General features: G+C 41.3%; 1 protein-coding gene across 2 annotated transcripts in view; it reads left to right on the forward strand.

The window, feature by feature from the left end:
- Window positions 1–14,218, forward strand: part of ADD2 (adducin 2) — a 422,666-nt gene that overhangs the window by 260,908 nt on the left and 147,540 nt on the right. For both annotated transcript variants that reach the window (XM_078666540.1, XM_078666541.1), the window contains exons 7-8: window positions 470–613; window positions 6,593–6,691. In XM_078666540.1, coding sequence (XP_078522666.1) covers window positions 470–613; window positions 6,593–6,691 — 243 coding nt within the window. The remainder of the gene's footprint in view (window positions 1–469; window positions 614–6,592; window positions 6,692–14,218) is intronic.

Raw genomic sequence — 14,218 nt, forward strand, 5'->3', positions numbered from 1 at the left:
GCTCGGACTCGTAGTAATGAACCTTATTGACATGTAATCAGGGCATTTCTTGTTACAAACAATTCATCAAAATACTTACAAAGAATACCTACAAATGTCCATTCTTCAAAACCGAACCCACACTGTTTCCCCATGTTGTATACCTGAATGCTGTTTTTGGCTGATGGTGGCTCTAGTGGTAGTTGGGGAGTTGACTAAGGGCCTGATTCACAAAAGGCCTCCGCACTCGTGATGGAGGTCCCGCAGTCGTGGGGAGTCCTCGCACTCGGGGTAGCATCTCTGCAATGAGAATTCTCACTGCGGAGATTCCTCCCCGAGTGCCGAGACTCCCTCACGATTGCGGGTCCTCCTCTGTAAGTGTGAAGGACCTTTGTGAATCAGGCCCATAATGTTTATTTTTTAACACGAATATATTATTGGTAAAACATAGTTGCTAACATTGAATGTTAATTGTGTTTTTTTTCTCCAGGTGTCTGCAATGAAATGTGGCATTCTTCCAGTCTCACATGAAGCACTGCTGGTTGGGGATGTAGTGTACTTTGATTTCAATGGTGACATGGAAGAGGAAACTGACAGGATTGAGCTTCAGAAGTGCCTAGGTCCAACTTGCAAGGTACGGTAGCATATACGTGCTAATACACTTTAAAACGTAAGTACTATTATTAAATTTGCCATTTGAAACTTTTATAATGGCCACGTTTTGTTTATGGACGTGCAACAAGATATTTTCTGAAATCGACAACAGCCTTCCTTTCTTGTAAAACAATTTGTGAGTTTCAATTTTCTCGAAAGTAGAAAGGTTTGAGATTGGTTCAAAGGCCGTTTGTATAACATTATTTTAACATTGTTTTTTTTCTGCTTCATCATATCCTGTGAAATCTACACGTGAATGCATTTTCTGGTTCTACATTTCACGTGGACTGTAGAATGTGAACATTTTACTCACTGAGATCTTGCAGAAAGTGGGGGCTGTTAGACACAGAAGTTTGCAATATTATTTGACACATCCATTTTTCTTACGCTTGTCTGTGGGGTTGATGAGCCCTCATTATTTTCTAGGGTGCACTGAAAACCTCCCTCACCCCAAGTATAGGATTAACTGTTAGCAGGAGTTGGGTTTAAATAGGGACAGATGCTGCGATTGGACGAGTTCCAGATTTCGTTTTAAAGAGAAAGCTCTTTCTAAATAATCGGATTACTGCATCCCTCATTTGATGATTGAAAGCAGTCATAGTACTGTCACTAAATGTATTTTCTAAAACACGTTTTCTAATTCAGAATGCAATGCAAAGAACTCTCATGTTTGCCAGACCGCCATCCGTCTAAACCTATGGTGCAATTTTTGCAATGATTTCCATACAGACATTGCCCGAAAGTGAACACTGCTCCGGTCGTATTTTTATTTTGGAGTGTATGCAGCTCGAACTCGACCCAAAGGTATTGGTGGGAGCGCTTCACATGAGCACCAGTTACATAACACATGGTCACTTTCATTTTTTTTTTTTGTCAGGCCCGGGGAGATTAAGTGATTTGCCAAGAATCACAGGATGTTGATCCAATGCTGAGACTCGAACCTCGTTCCCCAGTTCCAAAGTTGCCAGCTCTGGCCCCAACTCCACACCCTCTCCCTCAGGCTCATTATCAGGCCCCTCATCATTTCACCACCCAACATTGAACGTGGAGCACCATGGCATCCGTATTTGGAAATAATTGTATTTTTTTCCTTTTCTTGTATTATTGTGGCAATTCTCGTTAACCAATTGAGAGAACACCTTGTGGATTATGGGGTATGTTGAGTGCGTTTAGGGTCAGGCTGTTTGGGAATGTGTGACTTTGTTGTCTGTCACGTGTCTTCTCTTGTTTCAATGAGTTTCTTCCCTCTTAGTCTTACCCTGGGGCATTTCAGTCTCCAAAAATTCTAGTTGGATAAGTTTATGCTCCCCATCATACTACCCGTGTTAAATATATATACATATATATTTTATAATTTTTTGCAAGGACACGGCAGCTGCAAAGTGCTATGGACCACTCGTCCATTGTTTTGTACTTTTGCACAATTTATCACTATTTTTCATTTACTGTTCTAAAATGGTTACCACCATGTTAGAACGGTAGATTAACAATAAAAAAAATGGATGTCATGTCTCACAACACACAGGAGTGTGCTTGAATCTCAACAGTCGTATGTGCATGGGTGCATTTATGAAGAAATTGGAATTTGTTTTCATTAATAGGAAATTTGCCCGCCCTCCATGCATGATGCATACATTCTGAGGCGAATATCAATAAAACATTTTTTAAAAAGCAATGTTAAAGCAAATAGCGCAAACGTTTAGTGTTCAGACCCATTGGCTTTTCCAATACTTGTTATTTGATGCATTCTATGCATATACTATTTTATTAAGGTTTACTCAAACATTGTCATGTCATGTCATGACACATGTTTTTATATAGCGCAACTTTTCACCTTGAGGTCTCAAGGCGCTTGCAGCAAAATGGCGAAGTCCTCCTGTTCGATCCCTGTGGGGATTTCTCAGAATTACAGTGAAGAAGCTAATAGGAGCGCAGGTGCTTCTGTGCCCTATTGTTACATACTGCAATCAATGTGATATTGTCTCCAAAAACCTGCATAACTTGCAAAGTACTTATGTGAGCCTTGTTGTTTTGCTCTTGCTTTGGTCATAATATGGCAATCTATTTTTATAACCCTGTGTGGAGTCTGTTTTTGTGGTGCATTCATTGTGTTAGTGTGTGTGTTGCACAATTGCTTTACAAATTACCTCTGTAGATAAGCCTGCCTGCTCTGTGCCAAGCTACAGAGGGTGAGCACAGGTTATCTTTTGTGTATATCTAGCTTACTCTGACTAGAGTGGTGGGTTTTGCCTTGCTTGGGTGAATAGCCAGAAACCCCATTTCTAACAACATTATTCTTGATATAATCCATTATATACACACACCAAATTTCTTGATGAACGATCTATTAATATTGAGGAGCTTAACTGTCTTTTAACAAGTTAATTTAATTTTTGTAATCCAGTCTTCAACTCACTGTGCTGTCGGTAATTTCTGTGAGATCATTTTATTAGCTACTGCCAGCGCTCCAGAAAGACACCTTTTTTAGTCTCGCTGAGCCAGCGCATGCGCTGCCCTGTGAGACATTTAGTAAGCGGCTTTTGAAAGTGCCACCACAGGCTTTTGATGGCCTCAAGCTTGCGTGCACGCGTGCAGTCGCCATGCAATCGCAATCACTTTCACTTTGGCGGCCGCGCGGCCAGCAAGATGAAGGCTGCTGACCTACGCTCTGCCTACCAGTCTCATCAGGATGAAGTTAATAAAATAAAGAGGGAGTCTGAACGAGATATTCGCAGACTGGTAGGTGGAAACATATCTCTTTTGTTTTCTTGATACCTTTTCAGTTTTTGAGCTTGTTCTTGAAATGTCAAAATTTAAATATTGCTCTCAAAGGTTCGCGGGCAGTAGTTCCATCGATCCCAGTCCGGCAGCTCTGTCTGGGTGCTCCTTCACTCTGTCCTACAGTCCTGCCCGGATGCTCTGTCACTCTGTCCAGGGCTGCAGCTCCTGCTCTGCGCTCTTGCCGGCTGCTGCCCTAGCTTTCCTGATGTCCCTTGACTTATTCCGGGGCAGTAGTTCCTTCGATCCCAGACATGCAGCTCTCTGTCCGGGTGCTCCTTTACTCTGTCCTACAGTCCTGCCCGGTCCTCGCTGCCTGGATGCCTTGGGTGTTCGCCTCTTGCAGACGGGCCTCAGAGTGTTTAATTGTTTTTACTCAGTTAATTTGGAAATCTTTATTTCACACATTATTTTGAAGTCACACACCAGATATGCACTAAATTATTGCAGGAATTATAGGCCTTTAAGCAAGCTTGTAGCTAGCTAGCAGACAGAGGGCGTCCTGCAATTGGACAAGTCAGTTATGGTGCTTAATGGGCATTGGTAACTGCAGCCAGATTTATTTAAAAGAGACTATAACTGAAGGCTGGAAGGAACCGGTGACATTGACAGGCTTTCGAATCAAGCTCAATTTTTAGATTCTGAGCCTAAATGTTATTAAGGCGTTTAAAAATAATGGTATTTGAATTGTTGAACAGATCTGTTCATATAAGTGTTCTGTGTGTTGCAGTTTTTCATCGAGCTGACAAAACAAGAATAATGGCGGTGCAGACTTTAATTTCTCAAAACAACAGTCCTCACAAGTGGTTTGCTCACATTGTTTTTTCATTCATCCAGTTTTGGGCAGGTTTTTACGTTTTAGCCACCACGATCAGCAGCCAACACCCTGGTAGAGCAAGGGCACCTGGTTGATGCGTGGAGTGGAACACATTTAATGTGATCCTTATTAGCTGTTTTCCTTATTCTGGTTTATAAAAATAAATGTTTACTGCGCCTCCATGTTCAGGGATTTGGTCTTTTTAAAACCATACTGCTTACGTTTTGCACACCACTTTGCAGTAGTAACACAAGTCATATTTTTTTGTAACTTTTAATCCTTTGGAGAAACAAATAATTTTTTTGTTTAAATCCTCAGATTATGCAGCAATGATGTATTATATGGCTAATATAGCAAAGCCATAATTATGTGGAAAACATTTGCAAACTAGGAAATTTTGCAATTCATGTTTGAACTGCTCTTGTGGAAATCATGAGAACTGCTGATGACAGAAACTACATGGCTCAGAGACAAATGGCTTGTAATTCCACTTTTAAGCGTATTTGGGACATTCTATGATGAGAAACATATCCCACTTTGTGAATGTATATTAATATCAATAGCTTATATTAAACCTTAAGTAAACGTGTATCCATTGGTTTATTTAATAAATACCGTAATAAGCTGTAACTTGTGAAATGTCAAACAAATACTAAACAACCATTGGCATAGCCAATAGGTCTGTCCTTTGGGACCTTATAAGTATTTAATTATGCAGCACAATATGCTTGGTGCAACATCAACTGTTGAATGCCTAAACACTTATAATGTCCGAAAGGCAAGACCGATTAGCTATGCCAATGCTTGTTTTCTTTAATGATAGATCCAATGCATAGGGATAGACATGCAATATCACCATCAACTATGAATGTACCAAACATTTCCCAGTCACCGGCTAAAGTCTATCCGAAATATCGCTCCACAAACTTTGGAAAAGCCTAGTACTAAACTTCTCAATGTGTCCCTTGGCCAAGCCACAGTCCCAACTATATTTGATGTAAAGTTTTTCATATGCACTGGAGTCCAATGTAGTTTAAATAATAGCTTTAATTGGATAAATATCAATGTCAGGTATTATTTAATTTTAGCCTGAGGCTATGTATGCCACACAAGTTGTGGATGACTGGCACCCAGCTATCGTTCAATATTAAGCAAGTGCTGGGAAATTCTGGTACATCATAAACTAACTTTGTAATGTTTTAGTTGAATCCAGTTTTATTACACTTTGATTTTATCACAAGGCTTGGATCAACCATTTTCAATGTTTGTCAGCTTTAGGCATTCCCAGTAAGGAGATAGCAGTGATCAGTAATCCAATATAAAACAGATCAAGTAGATGAGCAAAACTCAAAACTGTGCTGGACATGTCACTTGGCAGCAAGGTCTTATCCCTCAGATTATGTAGAGCAAACTCTAGTGGCATGGCACTTAATGCTTGCTTCCAAAGGTCAATAACAGTAGGGCTTTGTGTGTTTGGTAGTTGCACGTTGACGTGTCCCCTCGATCTTGTGACACATGTGTGGTATAAACACCAGACCTCTGTAGTCGTCAATTGACATTGTCCGTTACCTGATCAAAGTGTCTATGTCTGCAGGAAAAGTGTATCATCTGATGCTTCAGATGGTGTCACCTTGGAACATTATCAGACTCGCATTTTCACGTGCTCCATCTGTTTTGTTAGACTGGGATAGTAGTATTGTGTCCCATGAATTACATTCCACCACGCCACTATGCTGCTTTTTAGTTTAAATATGGTAGAACGCTAGGCTTCAGCCCATTTCTTTAGGTATCTTAACCATAGGGAGATTGAGGGTGGACTTCCAGACTACACGATCTGTTGTTTTACCAAGAAGTATGCCAGGTTTGCAAATTTGCTAATGTTTTTGGATTCCGTAGTGCTCAATAATAGTCCTAGTAGTCATGCATCTGGTGTTCATGTGGTCCCACCGCTGTAAGTCCAAATATCATGGAAACAACTCTGGTTCAGAATTCCCACTTTACTGGACAGTCCCAGAGCACATGATAAGTCTGTGATTGTGATCTTGAATTGCAAAAATGAAGATCAGTTGCCCTTGCATCTGCAGATGCACCTTAATACTGTGAACAAGCTGCTGACTGCTGTGGCAGGTTTTCCATAGATGCCACCAAGATTTAGTCATTGTTCTGAGGGAAACATTATTCTCCGCTTCCAGTTTTCATTACATTAGGACCTGTTAGTTACTATTAATTTTATAATGTTTGCTTTATTATTGATCACTAGTTAACTGCTGTAAAATATATAACATTTCCTCTCCTCACTTTTATGATGATTATATTTTTAATATGTTTATAAGTAATTAAGGCAAATGTTTTAAATCTTTACAGATCCTAGTACTTAGAAACCATGGTGTGGTTGCCCTTGGTGAATCTGTTGAGGAAGCATTTTATCACATCTTTCATGTGCAGGCTGCATGTGAGATACAGGTGAGCCGTGCATTATTCAGTGATCAGAAGGAAGGTCACACAAACATAGAATTGTATAAATCTATATGCAAACATGTATGATGCCGGGCAAAGTGAAAAGGCTCTTAATGCCTTACCATCAGATTTGTGCATTTTGTGGACTATAAAGGGTGTGTTTTTTTGTACAGAATTTCTTTTCTGAAAGGAATTTATTTTGTTACAGTTATCGCTTCTAAGGATTTAATTTATACTAAATGTAACATTTGCTAAGTACTGATTTTTTCTATAAATGCCATGCTGTGAAAATATCATTTTGAACAATTACATATTTCCTTTTTAATAGCTGAATGGATACTTCTTTGTTGGGACGCTAAAGCCACCGTTTGTGTTTTGGAGGAAGGAACTGACCTGGGGCTGCCCTCTTTGCCTCGCCTTGTGGGTCCTTGCTGTTGCCACCACCACTCGCCGCACCCGCTTCGCGGGTGCCGCTTCGCGGTTCCAGCTGGGGGCTGACCGTGACACTGCATCTCTGGACCGTGTGAGAGTTGGGGAGCCAGCAGTAGCTTCAGGGGTGGTGCGCGGCAGGGACTCTCTTGCCCAGGAGTCCCTGCATAGCCTCGGTCATCTCGGCCGTGCCCCCTGGTAGCTACGCCCCCCGCTTGGCCGGGAGTTGAAAAGCAGCGTTTTCCTGGGACCCAGCGGGACGCTAAAGCCACCGTTTGTGTTTTGGAGGAAGGAACTGACCTGGGGCTGCCTTCTTTGCCTTGCCTTGTGGGTCCTTGCTGTTTCCGCCACCTCTCGCCGCACCCGCTTTGCGGTTCCAGCTGGGGGCTGACCGTGACACTGCATCTCTGGACCGTGTGAGAGTTGGGGAGCCAGCAGCAGCTTCAGGAGAGGTCCGCGGCAGGGACTCTCTTGCCCAGGAGTCCCTGCATAGCCTCGGTCATCTCAGCCGCGCCCCCTGGTAGCCACGCCCCCCGCTTGCGACGCTCTTTCATTTCAACGACCCGTTTAACGCTCAGCGGGACGCGAGCGGGACGCCGAGCGAAGCCCGGGCAAAGGGCGGGCCCTCTTAGGCCCTCAGAGGCCGGAAGAGTCTGGGCTGGGCCGTGCCCCTTGGTTCCTCAACTTGAACATTGCTTAAGGTATTAATTGTTGCAGGAGTGTGCTCGATTCGTGAATAAGAACTGACTGAGTAACAAGCAGTATAATGGCTGAAAAAACTCCCATGTCCACACGAGCAACAACTAGGAAATTAATGCAGACCAAAACTCCGCTTCCAACCCTAACAGCAATTGATAAAATGCTGCAAAAAACAATCGGGGTCGTAGTTACTGCGATAGAAAACACCGAAAGACGTCTCTCGCTACCACCAAGTATGTGCCTGAGAACTCCGTCTACACAAGGAGCCGATTTACTTGTAAATACTTCCATTACAACTGCTCTATCACAGGATTCTATTTTACTAGATTCTTATGCAGATCTGCCAGGGAATGATCAGAATCTAGTCGAGGCACCACAACAGTCACCATCCACTGTATTTTCTACCCGAGAGAGCAGGCTGTCACTAACACCAAACTTAAAACTCATCCATTTACGGTGACCAATGTGCCTAGTATTAGAGTAGAGTCAGAGGGCTGTGACACTATTGATATTAATCCAATGGCCGAGTCAGCTGACACCAGTCTACTGAGTTGCACGAGTGTTCATGGGTCAGGCCGGCGCAAACGTAAATGTGCCCACAGTAGGAAACTGGTAGTTATAAACAGACAGGGGAAGAGACATAGGAGTAAAAAGAAGAGGCTAATTCAGACCACACTGAAACAAGGGAGGGAAGGAGGGATAATGCGACTGAACACAAACCCACAGCTGAGCGAAAATCCCGCTATTGCCCAGCAAAATTTACCACCCATCAATACGGAGGGTCTTATACACCAATTAGAACTAATGGTAAAATCTCACATTACACTGATGGCCGATAGACTGAAGATCTTAACGGACAAAGTGGAAATTCATGAAAAACTGGGAATAGCCAACTTAGATTTGTTAGAAAATCTTATTACACAAAGTAAGCCACCCTTAACGAACGTGTTAAAGAGTAAGCCCGGTAACAACATGACCACCAATGAAATAAGAGCACCTATCTCTTAAACCCCTGTCACAGTAGCTCCAGCCCCGAAAAAATTACCTACCAATATTCCAACCACCATAACGGGTCAGAAACCTGATGTAAGGCAAAGGGAGAAAGGGGGTTCTACATTTAACAACACGGACAGGACAGTGCCAGTGCGGCATATTAACAACATAATTCCTGCTCCCACCCACCAGAATGTAGCCCGTATGTAGCCATTCTTGCTAATGTTCCAAAGCTCAAGCCCACCCAATTTGAAAACCAGCAAACCCTTAAGAATAAAACCCTGCATTGGCTCGCTCAAAATTGTGGATTTCCAATGCGTGGAGCAAACCAAATCATTTCCACACAGAGAGTAGGCTGGTTGGGTCCTAGCAAAAAGGAGATAAATGGGGATTGCATAGTAACCAATTTCAGGATCTCTGAATGGGCTAGAGATTCCATTTTAAATGCACCCATACCCTCAAAACACGAATACAATACAACCCTGCTCCCCCTTGATTATTTCTATAGGAGTCAGTTAGGAAAACAAGTTACAACACAGACTGCTGACTGCTATAGAGCTACTCACCCTAACCACCTCAATGTAGCCCATGAACCAGCACCTCTGTATAACTTTTGGGACAATATTACAGTTCCGACCTATAATAGATTCCAGGTGTTCGGTTCACTTGAAGAGAACGACTGACTGAGGGGACAAACTATAATACCACAACTTGAAACAATCGTATCTGGGGGAATGAATTTAATTGAACAAGGGTTGCTATGTATCAATAGGTCAGATGGGGACACTGCCGTGAACTTAGCAAGTAGTGATCAGAATAACATTGACGATATAACTGAATCTGTTGTTACTCCTGGCATGGATATAATTATGAACGTGACCTCACACTATGATCCATCAGCCGATAACACTGCAGAATGCTTAAAGGTTATTACCTGGAACATAGCGGGAATTACTTCCAAAATAACTACTCCGTTCTGGGAAAACTTTATTAAACAAGGCCACAATATAATCTGTCTCCAGGAGACATGGCATAAAAACCAGGTACAAGTCGAGGGGTATATATCATACAGCGTAGATGCCATAGCTTTAGCAGGAAGAGCAGGTAGAGCAAAAGGTGGTTTATTAACCCTTGTATCCACTACCCTAACAGAATTTAGCCCCTGTGGCTATGTGGAGGTGGCCCAGTACGCATCAATTTTGCGCCTAGTGCATGTCAAAGGCAGGGATTTAATAATAGTAAATTTTTATAATAATATTGTTGGACCCAACCGGGGCGCGATTGTACTGGACATAGAGCGGGCCATAGAGGGAGAACTTGCTTTATCAAGTGATCCCCCTGTAATACTATGGGTGAGTGATTTTAATATTCAATCATGTAGTCATGCACAGAAGGGGATCTGTGGCCATCGCGAGGAGGACTTTCATGGAGGCAGTACTGTTTTTAACCATTTACCGCATACTAACTATGGGAGTGCGCTAAATAATTTAGTGGCCAAACTAAATCTGGAATTATTGGACTGCACAAAGAACAAAGATAATGAAGTGTGTCCATCATTTAGAGGGAGAGATGCCCACTCGAATATCGATCACATTTTGGTATCCAATGCAACTGTCTACTCTAATGTCTGGGTAATAGAGCAGCCAGTGAGCGATCATAACAGCATATCGCTGAGATTGGCAGGTTGGGGGGAAAAAAACCATGTATATGAAAGTTCAGTCCAAGGGATTACAGCGGAAGGACCCAATGGCATGAGAATTAAGTGGACCAGAATTGATCCGACTCAATTCATGGAGGACCTGTTTCTAAAATGCAGTAGGGAAATAGGTTATTGCCTAGAAACTAATGTGATCCCTGGCATTTTCCTTGCCAATTACTCAAAAATAACCAAGGCAATCGATAACTCACTCACAGCAAGGAGCCGTAAGCTGAGGAGAATACAAGTGGTGTGGTTCGACAAGTATTGTGCCCAGTCATTAAACAAACTCAAAATAGCACTCGATACCAAGCCCAGGAACACAGTAAAAATTAGGGAGGAGCGTCTTAATTATAAGACCGCCCTTGCAGTCAGAAAAAAAGATCTGCAAAATGAGGCCTGGTTGAATTTGGATACGGCTGTGGAAACAAAAAACCACAAATTATTCTGGGATACTGTAAATAGTCCTTTTTTTATAGAATGATAATATCCCTGAAATTTCCTCCCATGTTAGTTGCCGTGCTTGGATAACCCACTTTACTGGGATTTTTAATTCTGCTTCCAATTTAGATGGGTTAGTTTTAAATATAGATACAGGGTCCAGTTTTACACCCAAAAAAATGCAGCTATCAGTGACCCTATTTGAGGTCACCGAAGCAATAAAAAACAGCAAATGCGGTAAAGCCCTGGGGCCCGATGGGGTACCTATGGACTTTTATAAATCCAAAACGACCCTATGGGCCCCAATACTGACAAGATATTTTAATGCAGCTTTAGAAGACATGTTTCCACCTACATGGGGTCAGTCCATCATCGTGCCTCTCTATAAGAAAGGCTCCAGGTCGGAGGCGCGAAATTATCGTCCCATCTCACTTCTGGACTCGTCAATTAAAATCCTCAGTCGAGTCCTTTTAGAAAGACTAGAAGCCTGGGTAGAGGAAAATAACATCTTATCCCCAGTGCAGTACGGGTTTAGAAAGGGGATGGGAACAATGGAGCAGTGTGTGAACCTGGAACTTATAGTCAGCAAGTACACAAAAGCCAAAGAGGGCAACCTCTTTTTGTGCTTTGCTGACTTGAGTTCAGCATTTGACTTGGTGGAACACTCACTCCTCTGGCCAGTTTTATTGGAGATGGGTGCCCCGACTGAAATTATACACTTCCTGGCTAGACTTTATGAAAATGTATCTAGCAAAGTTAGATTCGAGCCTGATGGAGAATGCACACCCTTTTTTAGAATAAATAGAGGCATACGCCAAGGATGCATGCTTGCCCCACTCCTATTTTCGCTCTTTATAAATCAGATAGACTTAACTTTAAGAAGTGCTCAAGCAGATGCCCCTACTATTAATGGTAACTCAATTCCAATTCTTTTATACGCGGATGACGCGGTTCTCCTCTCCCGGACCCAAAATGGCTTGCAATGTTTGATTAACAAGTTTCATACTTTCATTGAGAGCAGAAAATTGATAATCAACAAAGGTAAAACCTTCACAATGTCTTGTGGCAAGAAAGCAAGGAAAAGCAGGCCCTTTTACTTAGATGGGGAGCAATTAGAACCTGTAAGAAACTTTTGTTACCTGGGCATCATATCTTCCGGAGATGGGAGGTGGGCTAACGAACAAGATAGCGTTCGTTTTAAAATGGCAAGAAATACTAGCTGTATTTTTAGATTTGCAGCAAAACTAGGGGGCCGCAGAATTCAGGAAATGGTGTCAATATACAACTCTAGGTGCATATCATCAGCCCTATACGGGCTGGGATATGGGGTTATCATTCCCAGAGTGCTAACCTAATTCAGAATGAGGAGAATGCCTTCCTGAAACGTTTGCTTTGTGCTCCGGTTTCGGCCTCTAATGAACTAATACACAGGGAAGTTGGCCTAAATCACATCAATGACCTAATTGCCCTACGACCTCTGTTCCTATGGCGCTCTATATAGGCAAAGAAAGAGACAAAATTCACCCAGGACGTGATCAATGACTGTTTAAAGCTCAACCACTGTTCAAAGATCCCCTGGCTATGTCGCATCCAATCATGGTATAAGACACTTTATGGCTGTGACATTTTTGAAGAACCAACATTGGGTACGGGGTTGTCAAAAAAGGAGCTCAAAATTACTTTCTTGAAACATACAGGCAATATCAGGATGGATAAATATCTAAAACAAAGCACGTTCAATACTTATTTGGAATACAATATGAAGGAAGGCCTACAACCATACCTCACTATTGCTAGCAAAAGTTCACACCGTTTTGTATTATCTCGCCTACGTTTGGGGGTTGTGCACCATTTAGTTGCATTTCCAATAATTAAGAAACCAGGTTCATGTTTATGCCCCTGTGATGGTGTATCTAAGCAGAGTGGTCTTCATTTTATGCTGTTTTGTAAATGTTATACTTCCTATAGAAAATTTCATTTGAAACCCATCTTTTTAAAATATAACATTCGCAGCACCAAGAAAGCGATGCAATTGATGTTTAATTTAGAGAGCCCAGATATATGTTTTTATGTGGCTACTTATATCTTAAAATGCATTTTTATACGTAAATCAATCACTATATGAATTCAATACTTAACCCTGACTCTTATGCACTTTATCACTGTTGGTTTGTATATGAATAATGTCTGTGTGTACTTATATGCATTTTGACTTTGCTAATTTACACGCACTAGAAAACAAGCACTTTTAACACTTTTCGCACTTTATTGCTAGTTTGCACATGTATGAGTAAGCGACTGTGTTAAGATGCACTTTAAGAAATGCTCCTTTGCACACGTGTTATTAAAAGTTTTATATACATAGCACTGATGTTACTTGGCAAATTAGAGTCGATATAAATCAGATGTATTGTATTTATTTTGATTGTTGCTATATGGTTGTATTCATACATACCGAATAAAGCATTTTTGAATTGAATTGTTTCTTTTGTTACTAATATGTGCAGTCTGCATACATATTACCAATTAAAGAGTAAAATGGAAACATGAATACCAAAACATTGCCAGCGTTATATAAAACTCATTAAATAAAATAAATAAATAATAAGTACACAAAATGTACTATTTACATAACGTTATTGGTGTATGCCTCTTTTCTAGCCCCACATATACGTATATACTCTATGTTGAGGTAAAATCTGCGGTTCTAGAAGGGAAAATTGGAAACTTCACAAAAAAAAGTTTTCAGTCTTGTTTTTAACGTAAAAATAATTGTGATGCACTGGAGTAGCTGTTTACAGACAAAAACATTTTGTATATAGTGGATGTGCAAAAGAATGTATCTGCAATCGTTTTTCTGTTCTTTTCAGATACCATTGTGCTTATGTATTTTTTTTAAATATTACGTTGAATGAGCTCTGCTCTCAACATTTTTCTTTAAGACATGTGGCATTCTCCTAGTTAAGGTTTGTCTTTCATCTGATATTTCAGAAGTAAGTCTGTGTGCCTGTGGGAAAAACACTTGGAGAAAAACTCAAAGTCAGAGGGTGGTATATTAAACATACCTTACTCCTTTGGTTCGGCATTTCAGTATTCTGCTTGATCATTAGCCAAAACACATTTGCATTGATTGCTACATTCAGCTAACGGTAAAGCAAAATGTAATTGGAATGGCAATAGCCATGAACTGGAGCTGGTGTGTTATTCATCTACAGTGGATTACAGGTCTACCAAAGGATGGGGTTCAGTACTATTGCAAATGTATTGTGCAGAAT

Source organism: Lissotriton helveticus, chromosome 11 (genome assembly GCF_964261635.1).
Source record: "Lissotriton helveticus chromosome 11, aLisHel1.1, whole genome shotgun sequence".
Lineage (NCBI taxonomy): Eukaryota > Metazoa > Chordata > Amphibia > Caudata > Salamandridae > Lissotriton > Lissotriton helveticus.